Consider the following 24,413-nt stretch of genomic DNA (forward strand, 5'->3'; position numbering starts at 1 on the left):
GGACGTCATTATTGACGTATGTACGACACTGTCGGAAAAATTTCATGGAACTAAAAACATACATGACAAAGTTGGCTGGTTATATCACACAACATATGTACATGCACTACTATGCTAAAAAAATATATGTATTTCGTAACATTTTCTAAAACACTCGTGTCGATCATTTTGACAAGCTGATCGTTTCAATAAACCAGAGCTAACGTCACCGGTCTTCTTCGCTTGGAATTGTCATGGCAACTGACTAAACTGGTTGACAGACTACCTTCAGGTTAGACTGAACCACGACGTTTCACATTTCAAAGCGATGGGCGGAAATTCGTAGTGTCGTAAATGTTATATATTTCATTATCTTGTTTCCATAAAGCCTTCACACAATGTCCAAATGTAAGATATCATTTGAAAACGTTTCCCATTAACCTGACTTAACATGCACAACCAATTAGTTTCAATGTTGTACTTCACTCTATAACATGGGAATCTCACTATTTCTATTTGTTTTCTATTTCACTCCACAATTTAAAAGTTTAATACCATCTTCCAAAAGTTGATTGTAATGAAATCATAAAAGAAACTTTTTTTTCCAAACACAGGACAACTGTCGTGTAATACACAAACCTGTCAATAGGTGTCACACTTTACCAACGTTTATTGCGCGTTTATTCCAATGGCAAAATTATGTAAAGTTCCCCATATCGCCAGTGTATGAAGATTCCGAATACGTTAGGAATGTAAAAATATACCTCTTTTTAAGTACAAACGATAGCGTTGAGCGGAAAGATGTGAATATGCACAATCCTTGTGCGGGTTAGTCGAGGGACAAAAACAAGTGACCACGTCCTGGGTTGTTGCGTGACATCCGAACGCACCAATCACGTGCGAGGAGCCGACTGAGTCCACTTCCCCACTCTGGAAGAGCTCGGCGGACACGGTCGACCGGCGATTCAGCACCATCCAGTCAGCCAGTCAGTCTCGTCATCATCGTTCGTCGCAGCAGCCACTGAGCGAGGGCTCGATCTCATTTTCAACGTCTATCGGATATTCGCAAAGCCGCTGACCGATCGGCGCGGAGAGATGGCCGGTATCTTGGCGTGGTTCTGGAACGAGCGCTTCTGGCTCCCCCACAATGTAACGTGGGCTGACTTGAAGAACACAGACGAGGCGACGTTCCCCCAAGCCGAGGACCTCTATCTAGCGTGCCCTTTGGCCTTCTGCATCTTCATGGTGCGGCTGCTCTTCGAAAGGTGTGTCCAGTTTGTTTGGGTTTTTTTTTTTCCTGCTGCTGCCATTGCTCGCTTCTTGCACTTTCAACAATGGCACCCTTGACTAGTGCTTCTCGCTGCCCCCACCCCCCTTCGCACCGGCGTGTTTCATCCCTCCTGCAGGCCCGCAGCGCTAGAACGAGAGCCGCATCGGAGCTCCAAGTAGTTGTCCCGTCATCAACTTGCTATGCAGTCCGCTTAAAATGTCACGCTAGTGCAAAATGTTTGACCACAGGCTCCACTTTGAATGCGTGCACGCTGCTACGTAGCCCATTTATTTTGCAGTCGGCGATGTGGCATACAGCAACGACGGCCATGCAAATGGGATCGGGCCTCTGAAGCATGGTTATTATATTTACCTTACAGAAAGTACTCCAATTACGATTCAAAGATGAAAAATGTTGCATCGGCTTCGTGGTGATACACGTTTTAAACTCAAGAAGCTATTCGACGTTCGAGCAGCATGAAATTATATCTGGTGCATTTTATATTTACTATGAAACGCGAATATTAAACTCAAGTTCCAGCTTGCCAATTCTGGAACAAATTTATATTATAATTGGGGGCGGGTTTTTTTTGTACCAAACCCGTTTTAGACTCTAGTTGGGTAAAATATTTTATAGTATAGTATATATATATAAAATGTTAACCATTTTTCATTCTCACAGTATTTTAGCCAATGGATGGTACACAGCTGGTAGTAAAAATGAAGTGGTTGTGCAATTTGGAATTTTGACCGGTCAAAATTTGGGTGAAATTTCAGCTCCCTTGTGCCTTCTTTCAACGCTCACCCTTGATGTGAAATGCCTATGATGTAAACATCACGAGCCTTGAATAGAATATTGCACAAGGGTTTAAAACCAGGGTTACAACACCAACGTAGCCCCCCTAGTAACAAAAAAGTAGCCCGCAGGCCGGTGATGCAAATATCGTTACAACACTGTGAGTTTTACAAATAATTTACATTACATATCACATTTGATTTAAATATTCAACTGTTTCCTAATTACTGTGAGGAATTACTAACATGATTGGTGTCTTCGCATAAAAGGATATCACATGAATTAACATAAAACAATAACATTATGACAGATGCTCTGAGCAAATCCGACAGTTCAGATGTGTGTCATAAACTGGTAGACCTAAAGAAGTAGCTCCTATTTTCAAAAAGTTAGGTGATCCCTGATGTATTCTCACGTGCCTTGAAATATGAGTTAATTAGTTTGGCTTGTAACTCAAAACACTTCTCAAATGATCATTTCCCATGGAAAAGCCATTATTTTTGTTCCGGCCCTCCACCGCAAAAAAATTGTAACGTGTTTGTAAAAGAGCGCAAGAGCCCTCTGTAATATTGCACCTTGTGAAATTTGTTCTAACATTGATAACTGAATGTTTCACTTCAAATGATTGTGTTGCTCCTTCTTGTGTGCACCGCCTTGGCCACAGGGGGCAGTATATTGCAGCCATAAAAGATGCAAATAAAGAACAGGCAACATTATGTTTGATGACACAATATTTGTAGTTTTTCACAGAAAATAAAAAATAAAATCATGTTATTATTAGGATATTAACGTTATATAGCTTAAAATCATGCTAAAATACTGTATACTATATATAAACAATAAATAAAAATTGGCAACACAAATTTATAGAACCGAGTGCACATTTGAATTGCCCAAGACTCATCCGATCCTTTTTCCCCCCTCTATTTAATGCTATAATCATACCCCTTTCGATTTCAGGTTCATTGCAAGGCCTTGTGCCGCGGGCCTGAAAATACAAGCCAACGGGCCACAAAAAGCCCAACCCAACGCTATCTTGGAGAAGGTTTTCACCGCTATTACCAAGGTGGTGCTTGTACAATGGTGTCAGCATTGTCTGTAATGGATTAAACAAAGCAACCCAAACGATCTGCGCTCACGCATCTCTTGTCTAACCAGCACCCGGACGAAAAGAGGCTGGAAGGATTGTCCAAGCAGCTCGACTGGGACGTCCGAACCATTCAGCGTTGGTTCCGACAAAGACGCAACCAAGAGAAACCCAGCACTCTTGCCCGCTTCTGCGAAAGCATGTAAGGCCACATTGCTACAAATTTGCATTCAATTTAAAGACATTCCATATTTAAATGATGACAAACTCGATTGTAGTTTGTTGTGGTTGTTGGAAGTTTTTTCAATCCTAAGGTATATTATGAAATGTATTGAGGTCATTCTGAGAAGCTGTCATTCGAAACAAAGCAAATATTGTTTTTACAAGAAACGATTAGCTGAACAATGCAAGGATGTTGCGCAAAGAATTGATCTGGATGTTACTATTTTACACAAAACCTAGTCCCAGTTTGTTAAAAAGCATAAAATACGTAGTTAACCCCCATTATTTGTGGAGAATCGGTACAAGGCCAGTCCGTGAATAGTGAAAATTCACGTAAAATTGATATCTTTTGAAATGCATTGGAAGTAATAAATGCTATTTTATTCATGGATTTTCCAAATAAATCATTTGATTATTTTTTTTGCTACCAAAAACTAGCATTGACCAAAAAAAAAAAAATCCAGATCGGTCAGGCCTTAGTCAACAGCACTGTGGCCCCCAACTGGTGCCATTTTTGTCTCGGTGACTATATGCTCAGAATGTGTATTTTTACATGTGGCACGCATTCATTATCATTTTTAAACTTAATTGGCCAATTAGTCAGTAATCATTCTAAAGAATATTGATCAGACAACGGCACTATGGGCCCCTCATTGATTTGGCACTGCTGTCTTGGTTGACTATACTGCAAAAAAAAACAAAACAAAAACACACATTCTACATGAAAAATTGTATTGATACTGTTGATCTTACACAGAATTGTAATTGTAAAATGGACGTTATCAATCATTTTTTGCCATAAATGTAGAAAGGTGTTACCGTAATTTAATTGTACTTTTCTGGGAAGTTGCCATATTTTACCATGGAAATAGCCATTTATATCTATTTTTACCTGGGGTTCCATACCTAAGTTTTGATTCATTTATCCGCTTCGGCTTGGACCGGTCAGGGTTGCGAGTGGGCTGGCGCCTTGATCTTCAATTTGAGCTTTGACTGGGTATATTTTTAGACCCTTGACTTAGTCATGCAGCCCTTAAAAACTTTCACTGGATCCTGTGACAAAACTCAAGGGAAAACGAACCAGACTAAAAAAAAATTCAACTTAGTTGCTTCAGTTGCTTAGCTCAGTTTCTCCGTTGCATTCCGATAAAGACTGTGACAAACGGTTATACCGTCTCACAAGGGTTTGACCTGACACATTTGCAAAGTACTGTAAGCCGTTTAATGCCTTAAGTCTCGACACGGCTGTGAAGTAACAAAGCCACCTCGGTTGTAACAGAGAAGCGGCTAATCTGCGCTAAGGGCGCTTTGCCATCAGGGAGATCAGTCATCGTAAGCGGTGTGATATTAAAGGCCATCAAATGCGGCCTTCGGAGGCGCCGCGTTTGACACCGGTGAACCACATGTGATACTTTGAGATCTGACTCTGCGTAGGGCTTCTTTTCACGCCGAACCTCCTTTTCCTTGATCTGGACTTCCAGTCTGCCGTCTTACTAGTACAGCGGACCCCCGGTCTACGACGTCCCCGCCTTACGTTTTTTTTACCTTACGACACGGACCGCGAGTTTTTTTTGTCCCCTATTTGCGCCATTTTTTTCGCTTTGCGACACATCCAGCATGGCGGTCAGTGTGCGTGCGTGACCGCCGTGTTGGATCTGGTCGCGCTCGTATATCTATACACGCTTCGCTGCTTAAGTCACTACAATACTGGTCTGCTATTGGTCGGCGTTACGGTCAAAATGGCCGCATGCTAAAGACTGGACCTCGCCCGAGTGCTTAAAATAACGTATGAATTGTGTATTTTACTGCTTAATTCAAACTTGAATGGGTTAGCCATGGGTCACAAGATTGCTTTTGAGGTTAAAGAGAGAAGAAGATGATTTATATGGAAACGAAGCTGGAAATAATCAATACTAAGACGGCTAAGTTAGCCTATGCTAGGCTACCCTCACTAAGGAATATTGCCATAACAATCTTGTCACGTCACTCAAATGTAAATGTATCCTTTATATGTTTTTTTTATTTATGATGTTATTTAATTGTATAAATATATATTATATATACGTAGCATTTACTATACTACAGTATTACTATACAGTTTTGATGTTTTTACCTGGGGTTTTACACACATTAGCTATTCAACATAGCTTTGGTTGCCCGCCATACGGCAAATTCGCGTTACGATCCCAACCACGGAACTGATTAATCTCGTAAACCGGAGGCACACTGTACTGGACTTGTGTTGTTTTGAACCTAGTTGATTCCACCAAGATGTGTCCCTCGCAAAAGATAACTGGCTGTACTTATAAAATTCTTCCTCCATTGGTTTTGGCTAGCGAGGGAAATTGTGCTGTAATTAGGCCCACGTGCACATCTTTTCCAGGATGATAACATTCTTTGTAGCTCATTTGTCAGGATCTCTTCATTATCTAAGCCTCGTGTGGCGGTCCCACTTGCTCCTACTATGATGAAGTTGAGCTTTTGTTGCTAATTTGCTTAATCGCGGATATAGGTGAGAATACTCCCGACCAAATGAACAGAAAGCCTCTTCATTTCAAAGGATTTCCATTGAATTGTTCACAACGATCAATAGTGAGACGAAAAGAGTAGGTGTTGGCATGGAGTTACACAATTAACAGAAGCAAGAGAGCTGTCCTCTATAAGTCCCGTTTGTCACATTTTCAGTGTTATCGTTCCCATCCTGAACCCCTGTTGCTATGCGGGGTTGTCCTTGAGCACCACGCGGAATCTCAAGTTGCTTCTGATGCTGCGTCATCACTAGGCGAGTGAGGACGCCGTTAATGTGCTTTGAGTACCTCGAAGGATGAAAAGCGCTAACAAGCGAAAGCCCATTTACGAGATACAAAGCTCTTTGTGGAATGATCTTTTAACCTTCTGCTAATCTTGAAAATGATTCATTGGGTTTCAGTTCAGTCAGCTTTAAATCATATACTCGTGTTGAGCTGCAGTAGGTCCTGCGTTTCTAATACTTTCTTTTGAAAGAGAGATAGGCTAGCTAGCTAGCTGGAGACACATAGAAAGGTACATATAATGTACAGAACGATCAACTAATACTTGAGCTTCTTTTGTTTGTTAACAAAAGAAAAGTAACAACTAGCTGCGGACTTCCAGCTTCACAAGAAAATTAACAGGCTAATCCTGGGCCTTTCGTTTTGTATTGTTAAAGTCCAATGGCAAGTGATTAAACCAAACTTAAAAACATTACATTTTATAACGTAAAAACGCCGTTAATGTTCCTGTTCAACAACGAGCATTTTTTTTTTAAAACAATATCTGCTATCTGATGTAATATACTAGCTAGATAAGCTAGCTAGGTAGACTAGCAATAGCTAGCCCATCTAGCTAGTCTATAACCACAGATACAGTAAAAAAAACAATATATAGCAAACAATTAATTAATATTTGATCTGTATTTATTAAGAAAAAGAAACGATTACCCGAAGGCCTCCAGCATGACAAGAAACAGGTTTATATGTGCCTTTTTTTTTTACTGTGGTTTTTCTACTTACAAATGTCTCTAGTTACAAAAAATTCAGGAAAGAAAATTTAGGATACGAAAGGCTGAAAATTGTTGGTGTATTGTATAAAAATGAGTCGTAACATTAAATTCCAACAGAAAAGGGATTCCTCTAAATTTGAAAAACACATTTAATTGCATGAAAATGTTTATTGTTTTTGGTCAATGATGGGCAGGTCTTTGAAAACAACATCTACAATCTAATATAAAATCTAGATAGATGAGCTGGACACAAAGAAAAAAACATTTGCATTATGATCAAATATACAGTACTGCCCAATCTGATGTCAACCTTAAATGAGCATCATTCCTTTTACAGGCATATTTTTTGAAAAAGTTCTGAACGCGCATTACTGTAAATGAAATAATCGTACCAAATATTGTAGCGGGGAGCGTTGCGTCCTCCGATCTAACCTCACCCGCTCTGGAAAAAATTTTGCAGACAAAAAGATCTGACGTCCACCATCAGAACAAAACAAAGCCTATTTGTGGCAAAGCAAGTGAGTCACTGTGATTGCACACATATAGCAGCTATTCAGCAGTACTTGAAAAAAAAAAGGGGGGGGGGGGGGGGGGGGGCTTGGCGAAGCAGTTGCCATGCAACAGTCTTGACTATGTGCCAGGTAGACTTGCCCAGTTAGGACATTGCAAAGAAAACTATCTGGATCATAGTGTGTGCATGGCCTCCACGTGTCACAGTTCATCAACCCCGGCAAAAAAAAAAATTTGACTTTATCCGGCTCGGTGGTACACAGAGCGACTCGTTCAAACATCGATTGAGGCAGAGGCCAATTAAAGTGGCGGCCGGGCAGTCCGGAGCGCAATCAAAGCCCGCAACCTTCAATTTCAGCTCGGGTAAAAATGGAATGTTAGGAACACGCATCAACAGAAGAAATTTGTTCGAACGGGTGTCAAATTGGAAATCGAATACGATGGCAAATGGAACAGGTGCCTTACTGGGTTTTTTTTTATTTTTATTTTTTTGACAACACATAAAAGTGACCCCCCCCCCCACACACACACACACACACACACACACACACTGAAGAAATGGAACCTATAAATACATGACTGTAAAACGCCCTGTTTGAAATTTTGATATGCTATATATGCTCCAATTTTAAAGCAATTTATACGTGGACAAGGCAAAAAAAAATGTGGGTTTACATATCACTATGAATAAAAAGCATTTTTTTATCAAATAAATCTGGGAACTGTTTTTTAAAATCAACAAAACAATATATTCTAAGGTTTTTAGTTACAATTTGACTAAAAATCTAAACAGTATTTTAATGGAATCAAGAGGTATTTTTCCCCCATTCTTCTTCATTTCTGATTATCTATTATTAGTTTGACTGACTTATCTGATTGCTTTGTTGACACTCCCTTTAGCGCAGCTCCCTCTATTGGATGCATAATGCAACACTACTGTAGCTTCTGTTCTATGTGCCTTATAATGCGGTGAGCCTTATAATGTTATTAAAATGGTTTTAAAATAGGTCATTCATCAAACGCGTGCCTTATAAACCGGTGCGGCTTATAGTGTGGAAAATATGGTATTTAGTCAAATACTTATGCACTACACACATTATGTTTATTGTTGTAGTTGGTGTTTCAATTTTTTTGCGTGCCTTATTTAGCTCAGGCTTCAGAGTGAAATACATCTGCGCTACTTGCAGTGTAAAATAATCCTATTAAATGTTCATTCTCAGTGTTGATTTGATTTTTGTTTACAATTTTTTTTCAGGTGGAGATTTACGTTTTATCTCTACATTTTCACCTACGGAGTGCGTTTCCTTAAAAAGGTAAGAACAATTAAAAAAAACAAATTAACATCTTATCGAATGAACTCTTTCAATCCCAAAGACGTATTTGTGCGTCCCGCAGTGAATGATTTAAACCCCATCCCGCATATTCTTTCGCCATTATGGGATACTAAAATTATTTAGCCATTTTCAACAGTAAAAAGGTAATCTTTTGTTGATTATTTATTTGGTCAAGTTAAAAACACGTTTTTCACCTGCTGCTTGAAATTACATCACGTGCTAAAGACCAATCACAGCTTAGCTTGTGAACATCACATGATCAACAGGTGAGCCGTGATTGGTTGTTTCCTGAGCCTTGAGCTCAGGTCATTTTCAGTCGAGAGCAAGCGGAAAATGTGTTAATTGTACTTGAAAAATAAGTTTAGCAAACAATAGATTTTACTGCTGAAAACGGCTAAATAACGAGTATGTTTTTAATTGACAAATTACAGCGTTTTAGCTTAGCTATTTTAGTAAACACCCTTCCTTCCCATTTGGTTCAATCAGAAGGACGATCGAAAAGAATGATTTTTTATTTTTTTATTTTATAAACTGATTTTCCCTGTCTCTAGACACCCTGGCTGTGGAACACTAAAGAATGCTGGTACAACTACCCTTACCAGGTATGTTTTATTTTTTACTACATAGTATTTTGCATCCTCGTGTCTATAGATTCTTCCACTCCGTCTACTCCATAATATTTTTTTATAATGTGAGTCTATTTTTTTAAATATCACTGCCCTTAATGCCTTATTACTGTTTTCTATTGCCTGCTTTATTATTGTGTGGAACGCAAGTCTTATAAACATAAGAATGTCATTGTGTAGCATTATGCGTATGATGACAAAACTCTTGAATCTTGAAGCTTGATATTCACAATTTGAAGATATTTTCCCCGATATGTGTTTGACCTTGCTCCTTTGTATCCTTGCAGCCACTGAGCGTGGACATCCATTATTACTATATACTGGAGCTGTCTTTCTACCTATCCTTGCTCTTTTCCCAATTTACTGACATCAGAAGGAAGGTACGAGCACATTATTGCTTGATGTTGTTCTCCTGCTTATATGATTTTTTTAAACAGCGAAAATATTTAGTGATGAATAAATTCCATTTAAAGAGGCGGTAGTGTCCCAGTTAGGCCAGTTTGGGGGAAGTGAGTATTCGACAGGCATGGAACACTGTCAACCCATTTTCAACCTTTTTTTTTTTTTTCCCAAACCATAAACGTGGCCACTTCCATGCTGTATTTAGCTGGCGCACTGTTACTCGCACGTCTTGCGGCCATGATTGGATCGCCGTCTCCAGTCCGCCTCCCCCTCGCCCCGCAACTCCTGTCCACCCTGACCACAACGCACGTGATGCCACGGCGCCACTCTGTCATCTCTGTGTTGACTCTCGGCATGTTGTCTGTTTTTTGTTTCTCCTTTCAGTTTTTTCATGCACAGCACTACACTGAGGAGGTCCTCTGCATCCCCTGCCAATTCCAGTATGTTATCCCCGCACTTCTCTCGTCTTGCTTTCATTCGCTGTCTTGTCTTCTACGTCCTCCTTTTGTCTTCCTTGTCATCCTGTCGCCATGCCGGTCCCAATGCTGACATTTCCGTTGCTAAGGTTTAATCCGTGTCTGCTGGTCATTCTTTTGAAGCTTTACTGTGCTGGATGTTCTTATATATCGAGCAGTTCTCCATGCTAATGGGAAATCACAATGAGGTCATTTTCTTCTAGGAGAAACTGTAAAATTAGCGGGAAAAAAAGCCTTTTTTTTTCTATGACAATAGAACATATTAGGGCTGAACTAAGTCTTAAGTCATTTGAGTAGCGCGGTTCAAAGAAATCCTTTTCTTTTTCTTGCCCCGGATACCCTTTTTTTAGTGTACATGTCAGGGAAAAATGTCCAGACAATAACAATACCGTGCTCAATTTTATGAAATAAATCCATATTTTATGAAATATAAAACAGCTGTTAATTCATTTTGGGAATGAACTGATTTGTGAGAATGTTAGTTTATATGGTATAAATAAAGTTTGACTTATCTGAATGTTTTGTTGACATTTCCTTATGTGCAGCTCCATCTAGTGGATGCATAACGCAAGCCCAGCCACTACCGTAGCTTCTATTCTGTAGCTTCTTATAATGCAGTGCGCCTTATATATGAAAAGCATTTTAGAATAGGCCTTTCATTGAAGCTGTGCCTTATAATTCAGTGCGCCTTATAATGTGGTAAAATAAGGTAAATTGTAATGCTCTGTATGAGTTAAAAAAAAAAAACATGCAAATGCGGTGAAAAGGCAAACTTCAAAATATAACCTGTAGTATTGACATAAATGCCTTGAAAGCTTTTATTTTGTAGTCGTTCTTGAAAGTCATGACAAAAGACTCAACCGACTTGTTGTTTTCCTGATTCGCCGTCAGCCATTGCCAACGTTTTGCAGCGGCTCCGTCATTAATGGCCGCGCCGTCTAGCATGAATTAGCTGCTAGCTAGCAGTCACCCGGTGCCCCATATGTACACTGGGGAGCGCAGTTAAAATACTTTTTAAAACGATCTCCCGAGAAATCTGTCTAAAGGGCAAAGTAGAGTGCTGCTAAACAACCAAATAGCTGTACAAATAAAAACATTGTTAAATACTCTCCTGCTCTGATCTAAGGCATTTTTTTAACTGTTGATTTAGATGAACTTACCCTTCAGATATGAGAGCAGCCATGGCAAAGAAAGGGCGTGACATGCTTACATGTTTGCAATCTGTATTTCCAGGATTTCCTGATTATGTTCCTTCACCATGTGGCGACCATCTCCCTCATCACCTTCTCTTATGTGAACAACATGGCAAGGGTGGGAACTCTGGTCATGTGCCTTCATGATGCGGCTGACGTCCTGATAGAGGTGAGGAAGTTAGAAGAGCAACCAAGGATTCGCTTTTGTGACTAGTTTATACTTTATGCGCTACACTCTAAAAACAGATGTGTTTAAAAAAAATAAGAGCCAAAAAATTGGGTCGTAAAAGAAAAAAAAATGCTGTTTTGGAGAAAACAACCCAATTCTGTGTTTTGGGGTTAAGGGGGGGTGTTAACTTGATAAATAGTGTCAGTCTCTTTTTTTTTTTTTTTACTTAGTTAGCCTGGTGTTTAAGAGTATAGAAACATAATCACAAATAATTCTATTTCATTTTGATTTTTAGCCAACTTTTTGGGCTGAATGAATAACCAAATAAGTTGGATCTGTCTTTTTATAACTTTTTTTTTTACCCAGATTTTTTAAGTGTAGTTACAAAAGTAAATCAAATCAAATACCATGGCTTATTCATTTCGACCCAACCTTTAGGGCTGAATATATGAAATGAATGACCCAATAATTTGTGTCAGTCTCTTTTTGACTTCATTTGGATAATTTGACTAAACATTTTTTAGGAGTAAATTAGATACCCCCACAAAAATATATAAATTTACATAAAAATATCATGTAATTCTCTTTATTACAGTATTATTTTGACGCTATAATACGGATATCATCAAAGGTGACTTGTTTAATCAATCTTTTATTTCCTTAGGCCGCCAAGATGGCAAACTATGCCAAATGTCAGATATTGTGCAACCTCCTGTTCGCAATGTTTGCCATGCTCTTCATAAGTTCCAGGCTGGCGGTTTACCCAGTGTGGTAAGTGTCACTTTCCTGTCGGGCGCGCGGTCGTTAGCATGCCGCAGAGGGCTCGTTGGAAAAGCGGGATGAGAACGCGGAACAGCTACTCTGTATTGTTGTTTCGCTGGAGTAAATAAAACGGACTTTTGATGTCCCAAGTTTAGCTAATTCTTGAAGTCAAAGTCTGGAAAAAAAAAATAAAAAATGTTGCTTCTTCTCAACACCTCCGAGTCATGTCTGTGAACGTTGTTGCTAAGGAATAGTTACTATGGATACGGTCTCCAGAGAGTCAAAGAACTCTGTAAATGAAAAGAAAATGATTATGGTTCATGGCTTGAGAAACATATATAGATAAAAGTAAAAAAATACTGCAAAGGCTTGTCTTGTCTTTCAAATCTCAGTCGGTGTCTTTTTGCCTTGGGTCCTTGTTGACATTTTCTTGAGAATGTCATGTTGTTATTTGTGTTTTTCCAATGAAGGGCAAAATGATTTAGTGACTAGTCACTTGCTTTAATATCACAAACTGTGCAATAGTTCCATGAATGTGAATTTTACAAAATTCATTTCCTTATATTTCCTATTCAAAGCTACTCATATTGAATGGCTGATTATTAAGTCTGATTTCATTCATGTTTACTCAATCCCGCTTATATTTAATTAATAATGTTGCTTGTAATACGTTGCCTCATTTCAACCGTTTTTTTTTTTTTTTTTTTACAGCGTATGCTGCAGTGCCTGTTTTAAAATGTTCTATTGAGCGTCTCAGACATTTGTGTACACAATGTATTTTTTTTCAGCTACTACTATGCTAATTGTAGAAGTTGCCATCACTCGCAGTTGCCATGACATCGGTATAAATTCAGCTTGATTCTGAGAGGCACTTACAATAAAAATGCTTCAAATATTTCAGTGTAAACTTCACTTTCGGATTTTTTTTTTTTTTTTTACCCCTAACTGGTTGCTTTCCTCTCTCTGGTTAGGATTTTAAATAGCACCCTGTTTGAGAGTTGGGACATTGTTGGGCCCTACCCATCCTGGTGGGTCTTCAACCTGCTTCTAATATCGCTGCAGTTGCTGCACTCCTATTGGTCCTACCTCATCGTGAAAACGGCATATCAGGCCATCTCCAAAGGAAAGGTAAACGGCGTTGTGATCGCGATCGCCAGCACGCTCCAAATTCATCATCGCTTGCTTTGTAGGGTCAAGAAATGCCATCTCTGACTTGTTTTGTTTGTTTGTTTTTTAACTCTGTTAAACTGCAATCGCCAAGGTGGGCAAATGGAATCCTTTACACGTAAGTAGCAAAATTAGTTTATCGTTTACACCTCATTATTTTTTTTTTGCCCCCCCCAATGATAAATCTGTGTCATCGTTGCCAGGGTGACAGATTTCTATAAGGTCTATTCAGGCACTAGCAGCACAGTACGACCATATGAACCCGCTGTCAACAACTGTTACGATATTGCCGAAAAAATTGTCGGAAACAACTTTTGTGACGTTGGTGCTTGTTGTATTAGGAGTAATGTTCTTATTAGCACATTATTAATCAAAGATTGACTTGATTGAAAATGCCGAAAATACACCATTCAGAACCAGTTCATCTTTTCTTCTGAATAATGCAATTTTAGTTATTAGCATAGAATTTTCGCACAAAATCGCATTTGCTTTTCCTTGCCTTTAAATAAACACCATGCTCACTGATTGATCGATCAAACAATTAAGTCATTTAGATTCTCATCTACATCATAAGAAAAAAGTGTGATATCTAGAAAACAAGTGCTTTTAATTTGAATAGAAAATGAAGAAAAGCATTATAACAATTATTCAAGTCTGATGTGTTTACCTATTTATTGAAATGACTCTTAAAACAACTGAAAGTTAAATGAAGAAAATACTGTTGTTTTTTTTATTATTGCAATAGTTACTATTTTAAAGCACTGCCAGTTCTGCTGCAAGATATTAACATGAGCACTTTGCTAATTTCTTCATGTTTGGCGAGTCGGATTAAAAAGCTGTCCCCGATATCTTAAGAGATCAAAAAATGCATAGAATTCAACGTCCGGACCCCTTAAAGACGTATAAATACGTCTTTGGGATTGAAAGAGTGAATGTTGGCGCAGCATCAATTTGAAAACGTCTTCTCGTCAGGTGTCCAAGGACGACCGCAGCGACATCGAGTCCGGCTCGGACGAGGACGACAGCCCGCCGGCCAAACAGAAACACCACAACAGCGCCGCCAACGGGACCAACAAATCTCACGGGACCAACGGCTACCTGACAGGAGCGTCCTATCCCGATGAACACTAATTTAACCGGAGCGATACACTATCCGTCCATGTGCGTTCACGTGCGAGTGTGGAAATCGTCGACACGACTTCTTGCAATCTGGAGGGTTTTCGTGTTGGCTCGAACGCAATACAATTGGGGCTCCTGGTCCGCATCAGCACTCTAAATTAATCCGTCCATCTGTGAGAGCATGCTATGTGGAGACATAGTCGCCTGGCATTCTGGGGGGGTGTGCGTCCTATGTTTGTGTCTTTTGATGTTATTTATTTTTCTCACGTTTACTTTGAACGCTACACCCCCAAAGATTTGCCAAAATGATGAATGGTGAGCTGCAATGTGGAATTGGCTCATCTTTTTGTTTTTGGAGAATAACATTGTCCACTTAAGCTGTATATGAGATGTCAACAACAGTATTATGTGTGTGCATCAGATATGACTAGATGCTGTATTCCCCGTCGAAGCATTTTGTTAAGTCGTGCGGCGCAGTTGTTTTTTTTTTTTTTTTGCTCTTGCCTTCTACAAGGCAGTCATGAGTTGTTTGAATTATTCAATAAATGAACATGAGCTGAAATATTGCAAATATGTCTGGGTTGGTTTTGATGAGTGAGAAAAATAATATGCATATACGCTGTCCTACAAGGCTATGGGAAATTTTAGTCTTAATCGATTGTTAAAACTAATTACCAATGAACATGATTATGGATTAGTTGTTAATTGCTGCACTTCGACTAAAAAAAAAAAAAAAAAAAAGTTGTAACAGAGGGGCCCTGCACAGTAAATTTCAAATACCCTTTACTGTTATTTCAGCAAATGTTTAATGTATAATAAACAGCTGAGGCTTTGCTGTAATTTTCCTCGGTGAGGTCCACCGACAATAACGCAGGTGATTTCCGCATGAGCGACTTTGGGAGGAGGTGGTCAAAGTTCCAGGTCCAAAGTCAATAAACGGCTTCAGTCTTGAAGATGAAGGACTATATCAGCAGCTGCTCCGTGAGTATCTACCTTGAACGCTTTACTTTCCAAAACATACGTGCTGTCGTACGACTTCAACTTTTGTCTAAGCGTGCGGATTTCACTTTAAATTGGCTGTTGTGCGCTACCTTTCAGTATAACCAACTATATCAAAACGTCAAACGAGTGTCGAAAGATGGCGAGTATTTCTGCAAAGAACTTATGAGCGTTATGCAGCAAAGGTAAAAATCAACACAGGTGCGCTTTACAAATGAGTAACTTCTAATGCACCTTTATGGCGCCGGTTTTAGGTCTGAGCTCGACTACGCGTATGCTAAGGGGCTCCAAAAACTGGCTGCAAAACTTATGAGGGCTTCCAAAGGGATGACCAACAAGTAAGGGTTTGTTTTTTGTTTTTTTGTTGAAACTAGGGCTGAACAATTTTGAAAAATAATCCGACTACGATTTAATAGGCACCCCCTCCCCCCCCCGACAGGCTTTGCAATTTGAAATGAGTGGTTCTCAAAATGGGGAACAAGTTGAATGAGTTTTAATGCTTTGACGGGAACAGAGCAACTTTCAAATTAAGAGCAAATTAACTGGAACATGAAGTGATTATAATGTACGCCTTTATTTAGTGGCGTTTTAAACGGATGCACACAGCACATATAGAGTATTTTCCAATCCGAAAATACTTTTTGTTGGTTTACGGAGTACTTGGCTGGGACATCATTGGAAAAAAAATGAGGACCACTAAACTATATGAAGATGACCTGTTCAGCCCTAGTTGAAAGTTTTTTTGTTTGTTTTTTTTTTCCCCTGGAAATACAGTAGTAGTACCATAATGGGACATGATGAATTCCCAGCAGACGGGATGAAAACACAAGCCGTAACCTATTCATGCTTTCAGCTCTGTCTACAGCGCCTGGTGTCAAGTGTCGGATGAGATGTACTCCCGAGCAGATGCCCACAGGTGGTCTAGACTTAAGATGTGCGTGTTAATATTGAAAGATGTATTTAATTTATTCCATTTGGCTTTTTTGTTTTTAGGTCATTGGGAAACGCATTTCAGCAAGAGGCTATTCTGGAACTACGTCAACTCTTAGACGAACATAACAAAAGAAAGAGGCCTGTGTGTGGTTTTTTTTTTCTTGTCTACCACTCTAGCAAATCGAAATGAATGGGGGGAAAAAAAAAAATCTGTTTTTGCCCCCCCTCCCATCAATTCAATGGACACCATGTTCATACAATGGCCAAGTGTATAGTATAATAATACAAAAATGGATGTAAATGGAGAGAACCTACTTTCTAAAGTAAATGGTGGGAAGCAATACTATCCATTCTTTGCAGAGGATAAAGAATAGATGTGAGCATGTATATATTATTGGCCTAATCATGTTGAAAAACGTATTGCTCTAAAAATCAAAAACCAAATACAAGTAAAAAAAGTACCCACCCACATGTGTCAAGAACATATCTAAAAACTCCTGTGTCGGGTCAACCCCCCCCTCAGGGCACTATTGTGCATAGGACATTCAAAATAAAGTCTTTCCAATGTAATTGAATCAACATTTTCTCTGTTTCAACAGCTCGACAATGCCATTGAGAGAACGGGAAAGCTTGTGATGAGCAACTGGACTGAGCAACTCAAGGTTAAGACCATTCAGACAGATGCAAGGATACGAGTCCGAGCACACTATTTGGGATTTAAATGCAGTGATAAACGCGGCTCGATCCTGGTCTTCATTTTTACTAGAGGGGAAAATGACTCTCCACTCGTGGTTATGTTGACTCATTACTGCGTCATACCGAGCGGCGCTTTTAGATACAGAATTGTTATCTCGATGATGAGAAACTTAGCATTACAGAGTAATTTTATTTCCTAGCTCCTTTCCTGCAGATATCTCCAAAAGCCCAAAAAGATCTCGTCTACCAAGTCGAGATTATTTTTAACCGTCGTGTACATTTTAACATTTAATTTGATTTTCTCATTTATGAAAGTGAAACGTAACAAAATTGGTCATGGGAATTGGATCAGTCAGCTTGTCAGTTGCACCTTGACTAATATTTAACTGCTAGCTTCTCCGATTTCTATTCAAACAGATGACAATAGGGCTGAAACCTTTCCTATTCGGCAGAAAAAAAGTTAGCTAACTCCTATCTAATAACATTAACGGCGAGCTAAAATTTAACTGGGCAAAAATGAGGAGCGGTAATGATACTTAAGGCTTATTGTTAAGTTGGTAAATGGTGAGAAATCTTCGAGCTTAAGCTAGGTTGGAAGCACCCTTCCAACTTGGCTTATTATGAAACTATTTTATCACTTTTTAAAATAGCAAAAGACGGTCATGACAAAATATACTGCTGGTATATGCCGTGGGCCGCAAAAATATCAGCGGCGGGCCGTAAATGGCCCCCTTGCCATAGGTTGGACACCGTCGATTCACATCATTGTGTTTATGTAATATCGAGCATTTGCTGGTCTCTAACAGACAAAGAAGAAACTGTTCGGATTAACGCGAGAGCATGAAGCTTTATTCAACTACGTCGAGAGCAATAAACACATATCCACAGAGAAAGAAAAACAAAAGGTAAGCCGCTTCTTAGATGTTTTATGTCATTTTTTTATGACTCGCTATGGAAAGATTTGACTTCCTCTTCTTGTTTGCAGATGCTAAATCGGTTGACAAAGTCGGCAGAAGTACAGGCGCGAATGGATGACGAATACTTTCGGACCAACATGGAGGGCCAACAGATGAGACTCAAGTGGGAAAACACGCTTAAAAACTGTTACCAGGTGCCCAATTACTTGAGAGCTTTCAAAATATCACTACAGAGCTTTATGCTGACACAAATGAATTATAGAAATAACATTCTAAGTAGGGCTGGGCAGCATATCGAATTAACAGGAAAATTTGCTAAATAATGAAAGATTTTTCAACAGTGGCAGAATGTTGACATTTTGTACTTACTATTAAATTGTGTGAGGGATTCTCCACTAATTTAGCCATTTTTAATCGTAAAAAGTTAACATTTTGTACAATAAAGAAATGTTTGTTGGGTGTATGTCTTCTATTAAAATCCAAATAGTGTAAAATGACGAAAGAAAAGTGAAATTGTATTTGTTCAAGTGCTTCGTTTCTATTTTTGTAGGTCATTCAGGAGCTCGAGAAACAACGCATTGAAGTTCTTTGTAACATTCTGACCCGGTACAACCTGCAAATGTCCAGTTTTGGCCAAACCCTCAAACATGTAATAATACGCATAACAGTTATCATTGGTTAGCATCATGCCGTTCTCAATAATGCAATGCTTATGAATGGAACCGTTCCAGGGCCAGAAGCAGATCGAGCTGCTGGTCCAAAGAGTGGACATGGATAAAGACGTCGAAAAACTGGCGGAGGAAAACAAGGTCACAGCAGCAGACGACAAAGCCGAATTTTTGATGACGGATTATTTTGTAAGTTCACTATTATTATTTTAGGTCTATTTTGGGATGGAATCGCAGCATCCTGGATAATCCTACTTTGCAGAAATGTTCTTTGAAGATGAAACGTGCTGACTGTCACGTTTAATGTTCTTGAATGTTATTACAGTAGTTCATTACGAAAGCCCGATCATATATTTTTTCTTATGATATCAGAAAAAATAATGCAGAGTACTTGACATGGAAGTATAGCGGTGCCTTGTGATGCAAGTTTGATGTATTCCACGAGTAAAGCAACTTAAAGGAATACTTGTCTTATTTTGCCATTTTTAGGAGTAAAAAGGCAGACTTTTGTCTAAAATCAATTTTAGGGATGTCCAGATCCCAACCATGTGACCGCAAATGGGCCCCGTCACATGATATTCAGCTGATTGGAATGAGGAGAAAAAGATTGGCATTAGGAAAATGTCATTTCATTTAATGTAGCGTATTAAAAAGAAGATTTGGATACACCTTTTTCCTTGTCATTAATATATTGCCAAAGTATGTGATCGGGACACTGTATCAGCAGATGCTCAAAATCTGGTGACTCAGACTCAAAATAGGGACACCCGTAATTAATTTCAAAAGCTTTCATGTACAATTCATACCTTTCAAAACATTTTTCCCCACGTACTGAAGTTTGAGCTAGATATTACACTATTTCTCATCATATAAAGGCCCTGAAACAGGATCTCTATTAATTGTACAATGTAATGACGATCAAATATTGATATTATTTTGACTAAAAATAGCGAAACAAGTACCCCTTTCAAAGGGTCAAATGTATCGATTGTGTTGATTACTACACTGCTAAGCACTGAACGTCATCGTACTGATACTATTCAAATCCTAACAGTGATAATAATAATTACGCGTCGAATCTAAATGTATTTTCATTGTCGATTCAGCCCCCGCTTTTGTTGAATGCCCCAGGAGGAAGACGGCAAATCACCGATGTGCAGAGAGCGAAGAAAGGAAGCCATTAAACTTAAACTCCAACGCTTGGAGGAAGGGATCTTGAAAGCAAAGCGAGACTGCGAAGGCAACCTGCACTAATTGCGTCAATTCACTGTAATGGAGCGAGCCCAAGATGGGAGTTCAACTGAAAACATTTCCGTTATCTCGTGGCAGGGATTGAAAAGCTGATGAAAAGCTACGCGGAAAACCCTTCCTTTTCAAACCAGAGGAACCTGGAGGAGACCGAGCAGCAGCTTGATGAGGTTGGCGCCGTATGGTTTTTGCTACTTTGCGGATGACGGATGAGAAGCTCATTGATTGGTATCTTATTTGGTACAGTCCAATCTGAAGCTGGATCTCCTGGAGGCAACGCATTATAAACTCTCCGTATCCTTGTGCGAACTCGAGGGAAAAGCAAAGTCCTACCACCGATTTAGAGACTCCATCGTCAAATGGAAAGACAAGGTACGGTACTCGATATGCAGGGGTGCGCATAACTATTTTTGTGGGTTACGCAGATGAGTACCAGGGCATACTGGATTTGGTGCGCACTCTTTGTTTCGTTAGAAACAATTGATCTCACTGTTATACACTGTATACACTGTTGAATAGGGCTGGATACGTTGAGTAAAACTTTTGCAAAAATATGTACTTAGCGTATTGTTGACACTGAGCGCCCAATCAGGACTGCGAGCACAGTGTGGTGCAGCTGACTCGGCCGGTGAAACTCCGGAAGACGTCCTTCAGAAGCAGGCGCGCTCTAAGAGCGTCCATCATCTACAAAGGACCCGTTCGGACTACAAAATGTCCGAGCGAAGAGTCCAAATGCGGCGGGCGGGTTTCTGACGCTGCACCGTCACAGCAACCAGAAGCACTTGTTCAAACCCTAACGCACGAGCAAGAGCCCCGAGAACAAGGTAGGACTTTTATAAAAACCATCTTTATTCTGAACTTTTGTTTTCCTTTTGTAATGCTATGCTAAAGCGGTACAATATATTACACAGTTCAAAAAACACCGGACGTTTGCACTGTGGGACAATGCAAGGCTTTATACAGCTTCGCACCTCAACGCAGTGATGAATTAACTCTGAAAGAAGGTATTGCGGGTGTCCAAACTCGTCGGGAAACAGAGTGGAGAAATATCAACTTTCCGTGTATTGACAGGGGATCTACTGGACATTTACACAAAGGAAGAGAACGGCTGGTGGTTCGGGGCCCTCGATGGCCGGACCGGTCACTTCCCTTCCACCTACGTGGAGGAGCTGCCTGTGCTAAGTAACGTCAAATCGTCTGAAGCCTGACGAGCGTCAAAAGGAACGGGCGGGAAAACGTCCGCAAAGCTTTACCGTGCTTTTGTTATGCCGTCTCGGCGAGCTTGGGAGACAAACTGCGCCCTGACGTTTTGGAGGAAAAGGGCCAAGTCGTTGGTCTCCTGCAGCTGTCTCTCCAAGTCTGGCAGACACTCAAGTGGGGGTTCGCTTGACATGACTGGAACAAGGGAAGATTTCAGTCAATTTCAAAAAGGACTATTTACAGGTATTGATAGCTGACTGACGGCGTTCCTTCGCCTCCATTGTTTTTTCCGCTTGTCACAATACTTTACGGGTCATGACTCATGTGACGAATCACAAGACTTGGAAGTGAGCAGGGATACGCACAAAAATGCTTACTATTGTTTTTGGATTCTTTGACCTGACCGCAGGTCAAGTTGACCCGTGGTGTTAATACTTCTCCAGACAAATAAACATAAGACAGGTATTAATTAAGTATTGCCTTTGTTTCTTTCAGGGTGGGTACCCAAACAAAAAGTTACGTTTTTGGACATTGTCGGCGTTCTTTGCAAACATACTTAACGAAAGACAATTAAAGTGAATACTACATTGGGCATTTTTTTTCCAGGTAAAATACATTTTCATAATAGGGCTTACTTTGAAATGATCCGCCGTTGGCGAGTCCCAACGTGATGACGTATGGAATGTTCAAATCGGCTGAGTTGATTCTTCGGAAAACAAATTGCAACTTGTCTCCTTCGCAATGGCAAAATAAAGCCAGTCACACAAACGCCACAAAAATGTTAGCGAGACTTTGAATGGAAGTGCAAAAATATACAAAGATCAGCCCCAAATTTGCATTACCGTCAATTTTTCGTATTTCCATCTGCAGATTGTCCTGAAAGACCTCTCTGGCTTTTTGCAAGTTCTTCATTCTCTTCTTGTTTGCCTCATTTTGAGACTCGAGTACTGAGGAAAGAACACATAACCAGTGGATTAACCAGTTGATTAAAAATCAACAACTATGATGATGCCTGAATTCAACTTACATTCCTTGGTTTTGTTCCTTTCCTCCTGAAGTTTCTCAATCTCCCGGATAAGTGTCCTTTTCTGCATTTCCTTCTGATCAATGGCAGACCGTATTTCGGCCAACAAGCGCCGTTTCTCCTGCACCAATGCACCCTTGTGCCGCTGGTCTGGGCATTGATTGAAATATAGTAAAGGGAAAGCCGTGGCTCCCCTTAGCCGTTCAAACAATTGTTCGCTATAAAATAGCGCGATGAAGGACTCTGTGGCTGTCCAACATTTTGACAAGAGGTAAGTACTACTGGTATCACCTTGGAAAAAAATGGTATTGAACACCCCTTGTTTGGATTAGTTGTGATGCATACATTATTGTGAGCATTGACATCCCCTTTCTGTTGAGAGCAAGTTTTAAGAACGTTTTTTAAAATATTATTTGAACGCGAAAAAATAAAATGAACTATCGACGGAATGTTGACTTTATACTGCTAAAAATGCTAAATAAGTGGGCCAATCCTTTAACGTCGACCAATGCGGTTGTTGTGTACACACCAAGTAATAAACTGATGCTCCCTTGACAAGCAGACAAAATGTGCACAGCGGGAAATTAATTTATGATGACATTTCAGCATTTTTATTGCATTTGATCAAGGAAATAAAGGCTCACCTTTTGTAACCATCTGACTGGTCACAAACAGAGTCTCACAAGCGGCATATTTCTTTAGGCACGCATCTGTGGAAAAATAAACAGAATAAGGTCATCGCTGGTCAATGACATGCGTTTTCCAAGCACAAAATCATTCGACCATTTGCCCAGCATACCTTCAGACAATTTGTCAAACTGCCGATGAGCGTGGCTCTGCTTTGTGGTGAGGTTTTTTATTTCGGCGATGGCTTCAGTCATTCTGTTCTGTGCGTCAGTTCTTGCTTGGATAAAACTAACGGTGAAGTTGACATCGTCGATTGTTGCCATGATTAAGGACGTCTGTGAATGCAAAAGTAAAAGGAATTAAATATGCAAACAGGAAATACAGTGTTTAGGACGGTATTAATTGTAAACAAGTACGTCAGTGTCCGTATTGTTAGCTCGTCGGCTAATGCTAACGCGGAAACATGTTAAGGTAATTGGACAATTTAGCCTGACTAGTTAGCGTTGGCACAACTTGGCTTGAGCAAAAGCTCGTTTACGATTTCAAAAGACTCTCCTTCGAAGATTGTGACCGTATGTGTGATACTTACGTGACAAAATATTTATCAAGCAGTTGCAGTCGCACGTTAGTCCCTTCGCATTTTTAAACGATTCCGCGGGTCCGTTTACGGGCGGAAGCCGGAAATACGGAGGCGGGCCCTTTTTTCCCTTGCTTGAAGTGAAGCCGCCGGTAGCCATATTGCACGTTGCCCCCGACCAACGCGGCACCTAACCGATATTCAGCCAGTAAAGTTCACCCCCCTGTGGGGTTCCAATCCTTTCCAGGCCCTGGCGTTATAAAATGTTTTCATAAAAACGCTGTTTGTTTTCATAAAAACGCTGTTTGCAACGCAAGATTGCTTACCCCATCAGCAATAGCAATTAGGAAGGCAACGCAAGATGGCTTCCCCCTGCCTTGCGCTACGACAGAACAGTCCAGACCAGATCGTACATATCCATAGTGTAACATAAATTTGTAAACTATATTTGTGAATTATAGTCATCTATTTATCTGAAACGATTACTGTTTTGTCTTACTCTTGTATTACCACTTTTCAAAGATTCAAAGTGTTTTTGTCATTTGCACAGTGTAGAAATAAGTTTCTCTGTACAATGAAATTCTAACTTTGCTGTCCACACGAATGTCGAAAAGAACATTTATAAAAGATTAAAAAAAAGGCAAAAAATATACTAAAAAAAAATAGCTTGGGTTAATTTATTATTTTATCTGGTCACGTTGTTTGAAAAAAAAAATCTATACATTATTTTATGTTTTACTCATTACACTTTCTTTGAAGTCAAATTAAATGTGTTGGTCTATTAAGTTTAATTAAATACAATTTTCTACATTTTAATCTTTTCCACGGAAGAAAAAAGTACATTTACCCAACACCAACCTATTTGTATTCTTACAGTATTTCCCACAATAAAA

The 24,413-nt window shown here is 39.7% G+C and overlaps 3 protein-coding genes across 3 annotated transcripts; 2 read left to right on the forward strand and 1 right to left on the reverse strand.

The window, feature by feature from the left end:
* Positions 1-883: 883 nt before the first annotated feature.
* Positions 884-15,202, forward strand: cers6 (ceramide synthase 6). Its single transcript, XM_088414572.1, has 11 exons — positions 884-1,244; positions 3,005-3,110; positions 3,203-3,333; positions 8,639-8,696; positions 9,269-9,319; positions 9,631-9,723; positions 11,455-11,583; positions 12,248-12,354; positions 13,317-13,473; positions 13,607-13,630; positions 14,485-15,202. The coding sequence occupies exons 1-11, from the start codon at positions 1,075-1,077 to the stop codon at positions 14,641-14,643; spliced, it is 1,185 nt and encodes a 394-aa protein (XP_088270698.1). The 5' UTR covers positions 884-1,074; the 3' UTR covers positions 14,644-15,202.
* Positions 15,203-15,516: 314 nt separating this feature from the next.
* On the forward strand, positions 15,517-21,278 carry nostrin (nitric oxide synthase trafficking). Its single transcript, XM_088415363.1, is given in 14 exon segments — positions 15,517-15,612; positions 15,730-15,815; positions 15,885-15,968; positions 16,484-16,546; positions 16,624-16,705; positions 17,163-17,225; positions 18,066-18,164; positions 18,245-18,370; positions 18,727-18,825; positions 18,908-19,033; positions 19,976-20,084; positions 20,174-20,262; positions 20,339-20,464; positions 20,685-21,278. Coding segments are annotated over 14 exon segments (1,842 nt in total).
* Positions 20,921-23,670, reverse strand: spc25 (SPC25 component of NDC80 kinetochore complex). The gene is made up of 7 exons (XM_088415364.1): positions 23,533-23,670; positions 23,116-23,278; positions 22,961-23,026; positions 22,320-22,466; positions 22,135-22,239; positions 21,928-22,026; positions 20,921-21,487 (listed from the first exon to the last, which is right to left on the reverse strand). Exons 2-7 carry the CDS (start codon positions 23,264-23,266, stop codon positions 21,342-21,344), a joined length of 714 nt encoding a protein of 237 aa, XP_088271490.1. The 5' UTR covers positions 23,267-23,278; positions 23,533-23,670; the 3' UTR covers positions 20,921-21,341.
* Positions 23,671-24,413: the final 743 nt, after the last annotated feature.

The sequence above is a fragment of the Hippichthys cyanospilos genome, chromosome 5 (genome assembly GCF_059441005.1).
Source record: "Hippichthys cyanospilos isolate Australia breed blue-spotted pipefish chromosome 5, RoL_Hcya_1.0, whole genome shotgun sequence".
NCBI lineage: Eukaryota > Metazoa > Chordata > Actinopteri > Syngnathiformes > Syngnathidae > Hippichthys > Hippichthys cyanospilos.

What these genes read in the sequence shown, in the direction of transcription:
- cers6 (XM_088414572.1), top strand. Translation starts at nt 1,075, where the DNA reads ATGGCCGGTATCTTGGCGTGGTTCTGGAACGAGCGCTTCTGGCTCCCC. An exon ending in GCCCGCTTCTGCGAAAGCAT is followed by an intron (nt 3,334 to 8,638) that starts GTAAGGCCACAT and finishes ATTTTTTTTCAG; the next exon opens with GTGGAGATTTACGTTTTATC. An exon ending in GGTACAACTACCCTTACCAG is followed by an intron (nt 9,320 to 9,630) that starts GTATGTTTTATT and finishes GTATCCTTGCAG; the next exon opens with CCACTGAGCGTGGACATCCA.
- spc25 (XM_088415364.1), bottom strand. Translation starts at nt 23,266, where the DNA reads ATGGCAACAATCGACGATGTCAACTTCACCGTTAGTTTTATCCAAGCA. An exon ending in GTTTGACAAATTGTCTGAAG is followed by an intron (nt 23,027 to 23,115) that starts GTATGCTGGGCA and finishes ATTTTTCCACAG; the next exon opens with ATGCGTGCCTAAAGAAATAT. An exon ending in CAGTCAGATGGTTACAAAAG is followed by an intron (nt 22,467 to 22,960) that starts GTGAGCCTTTAT and finishes ATCAATGCCCAG; the next exon opens with ACCAGCGGCACAAGGGTGCA.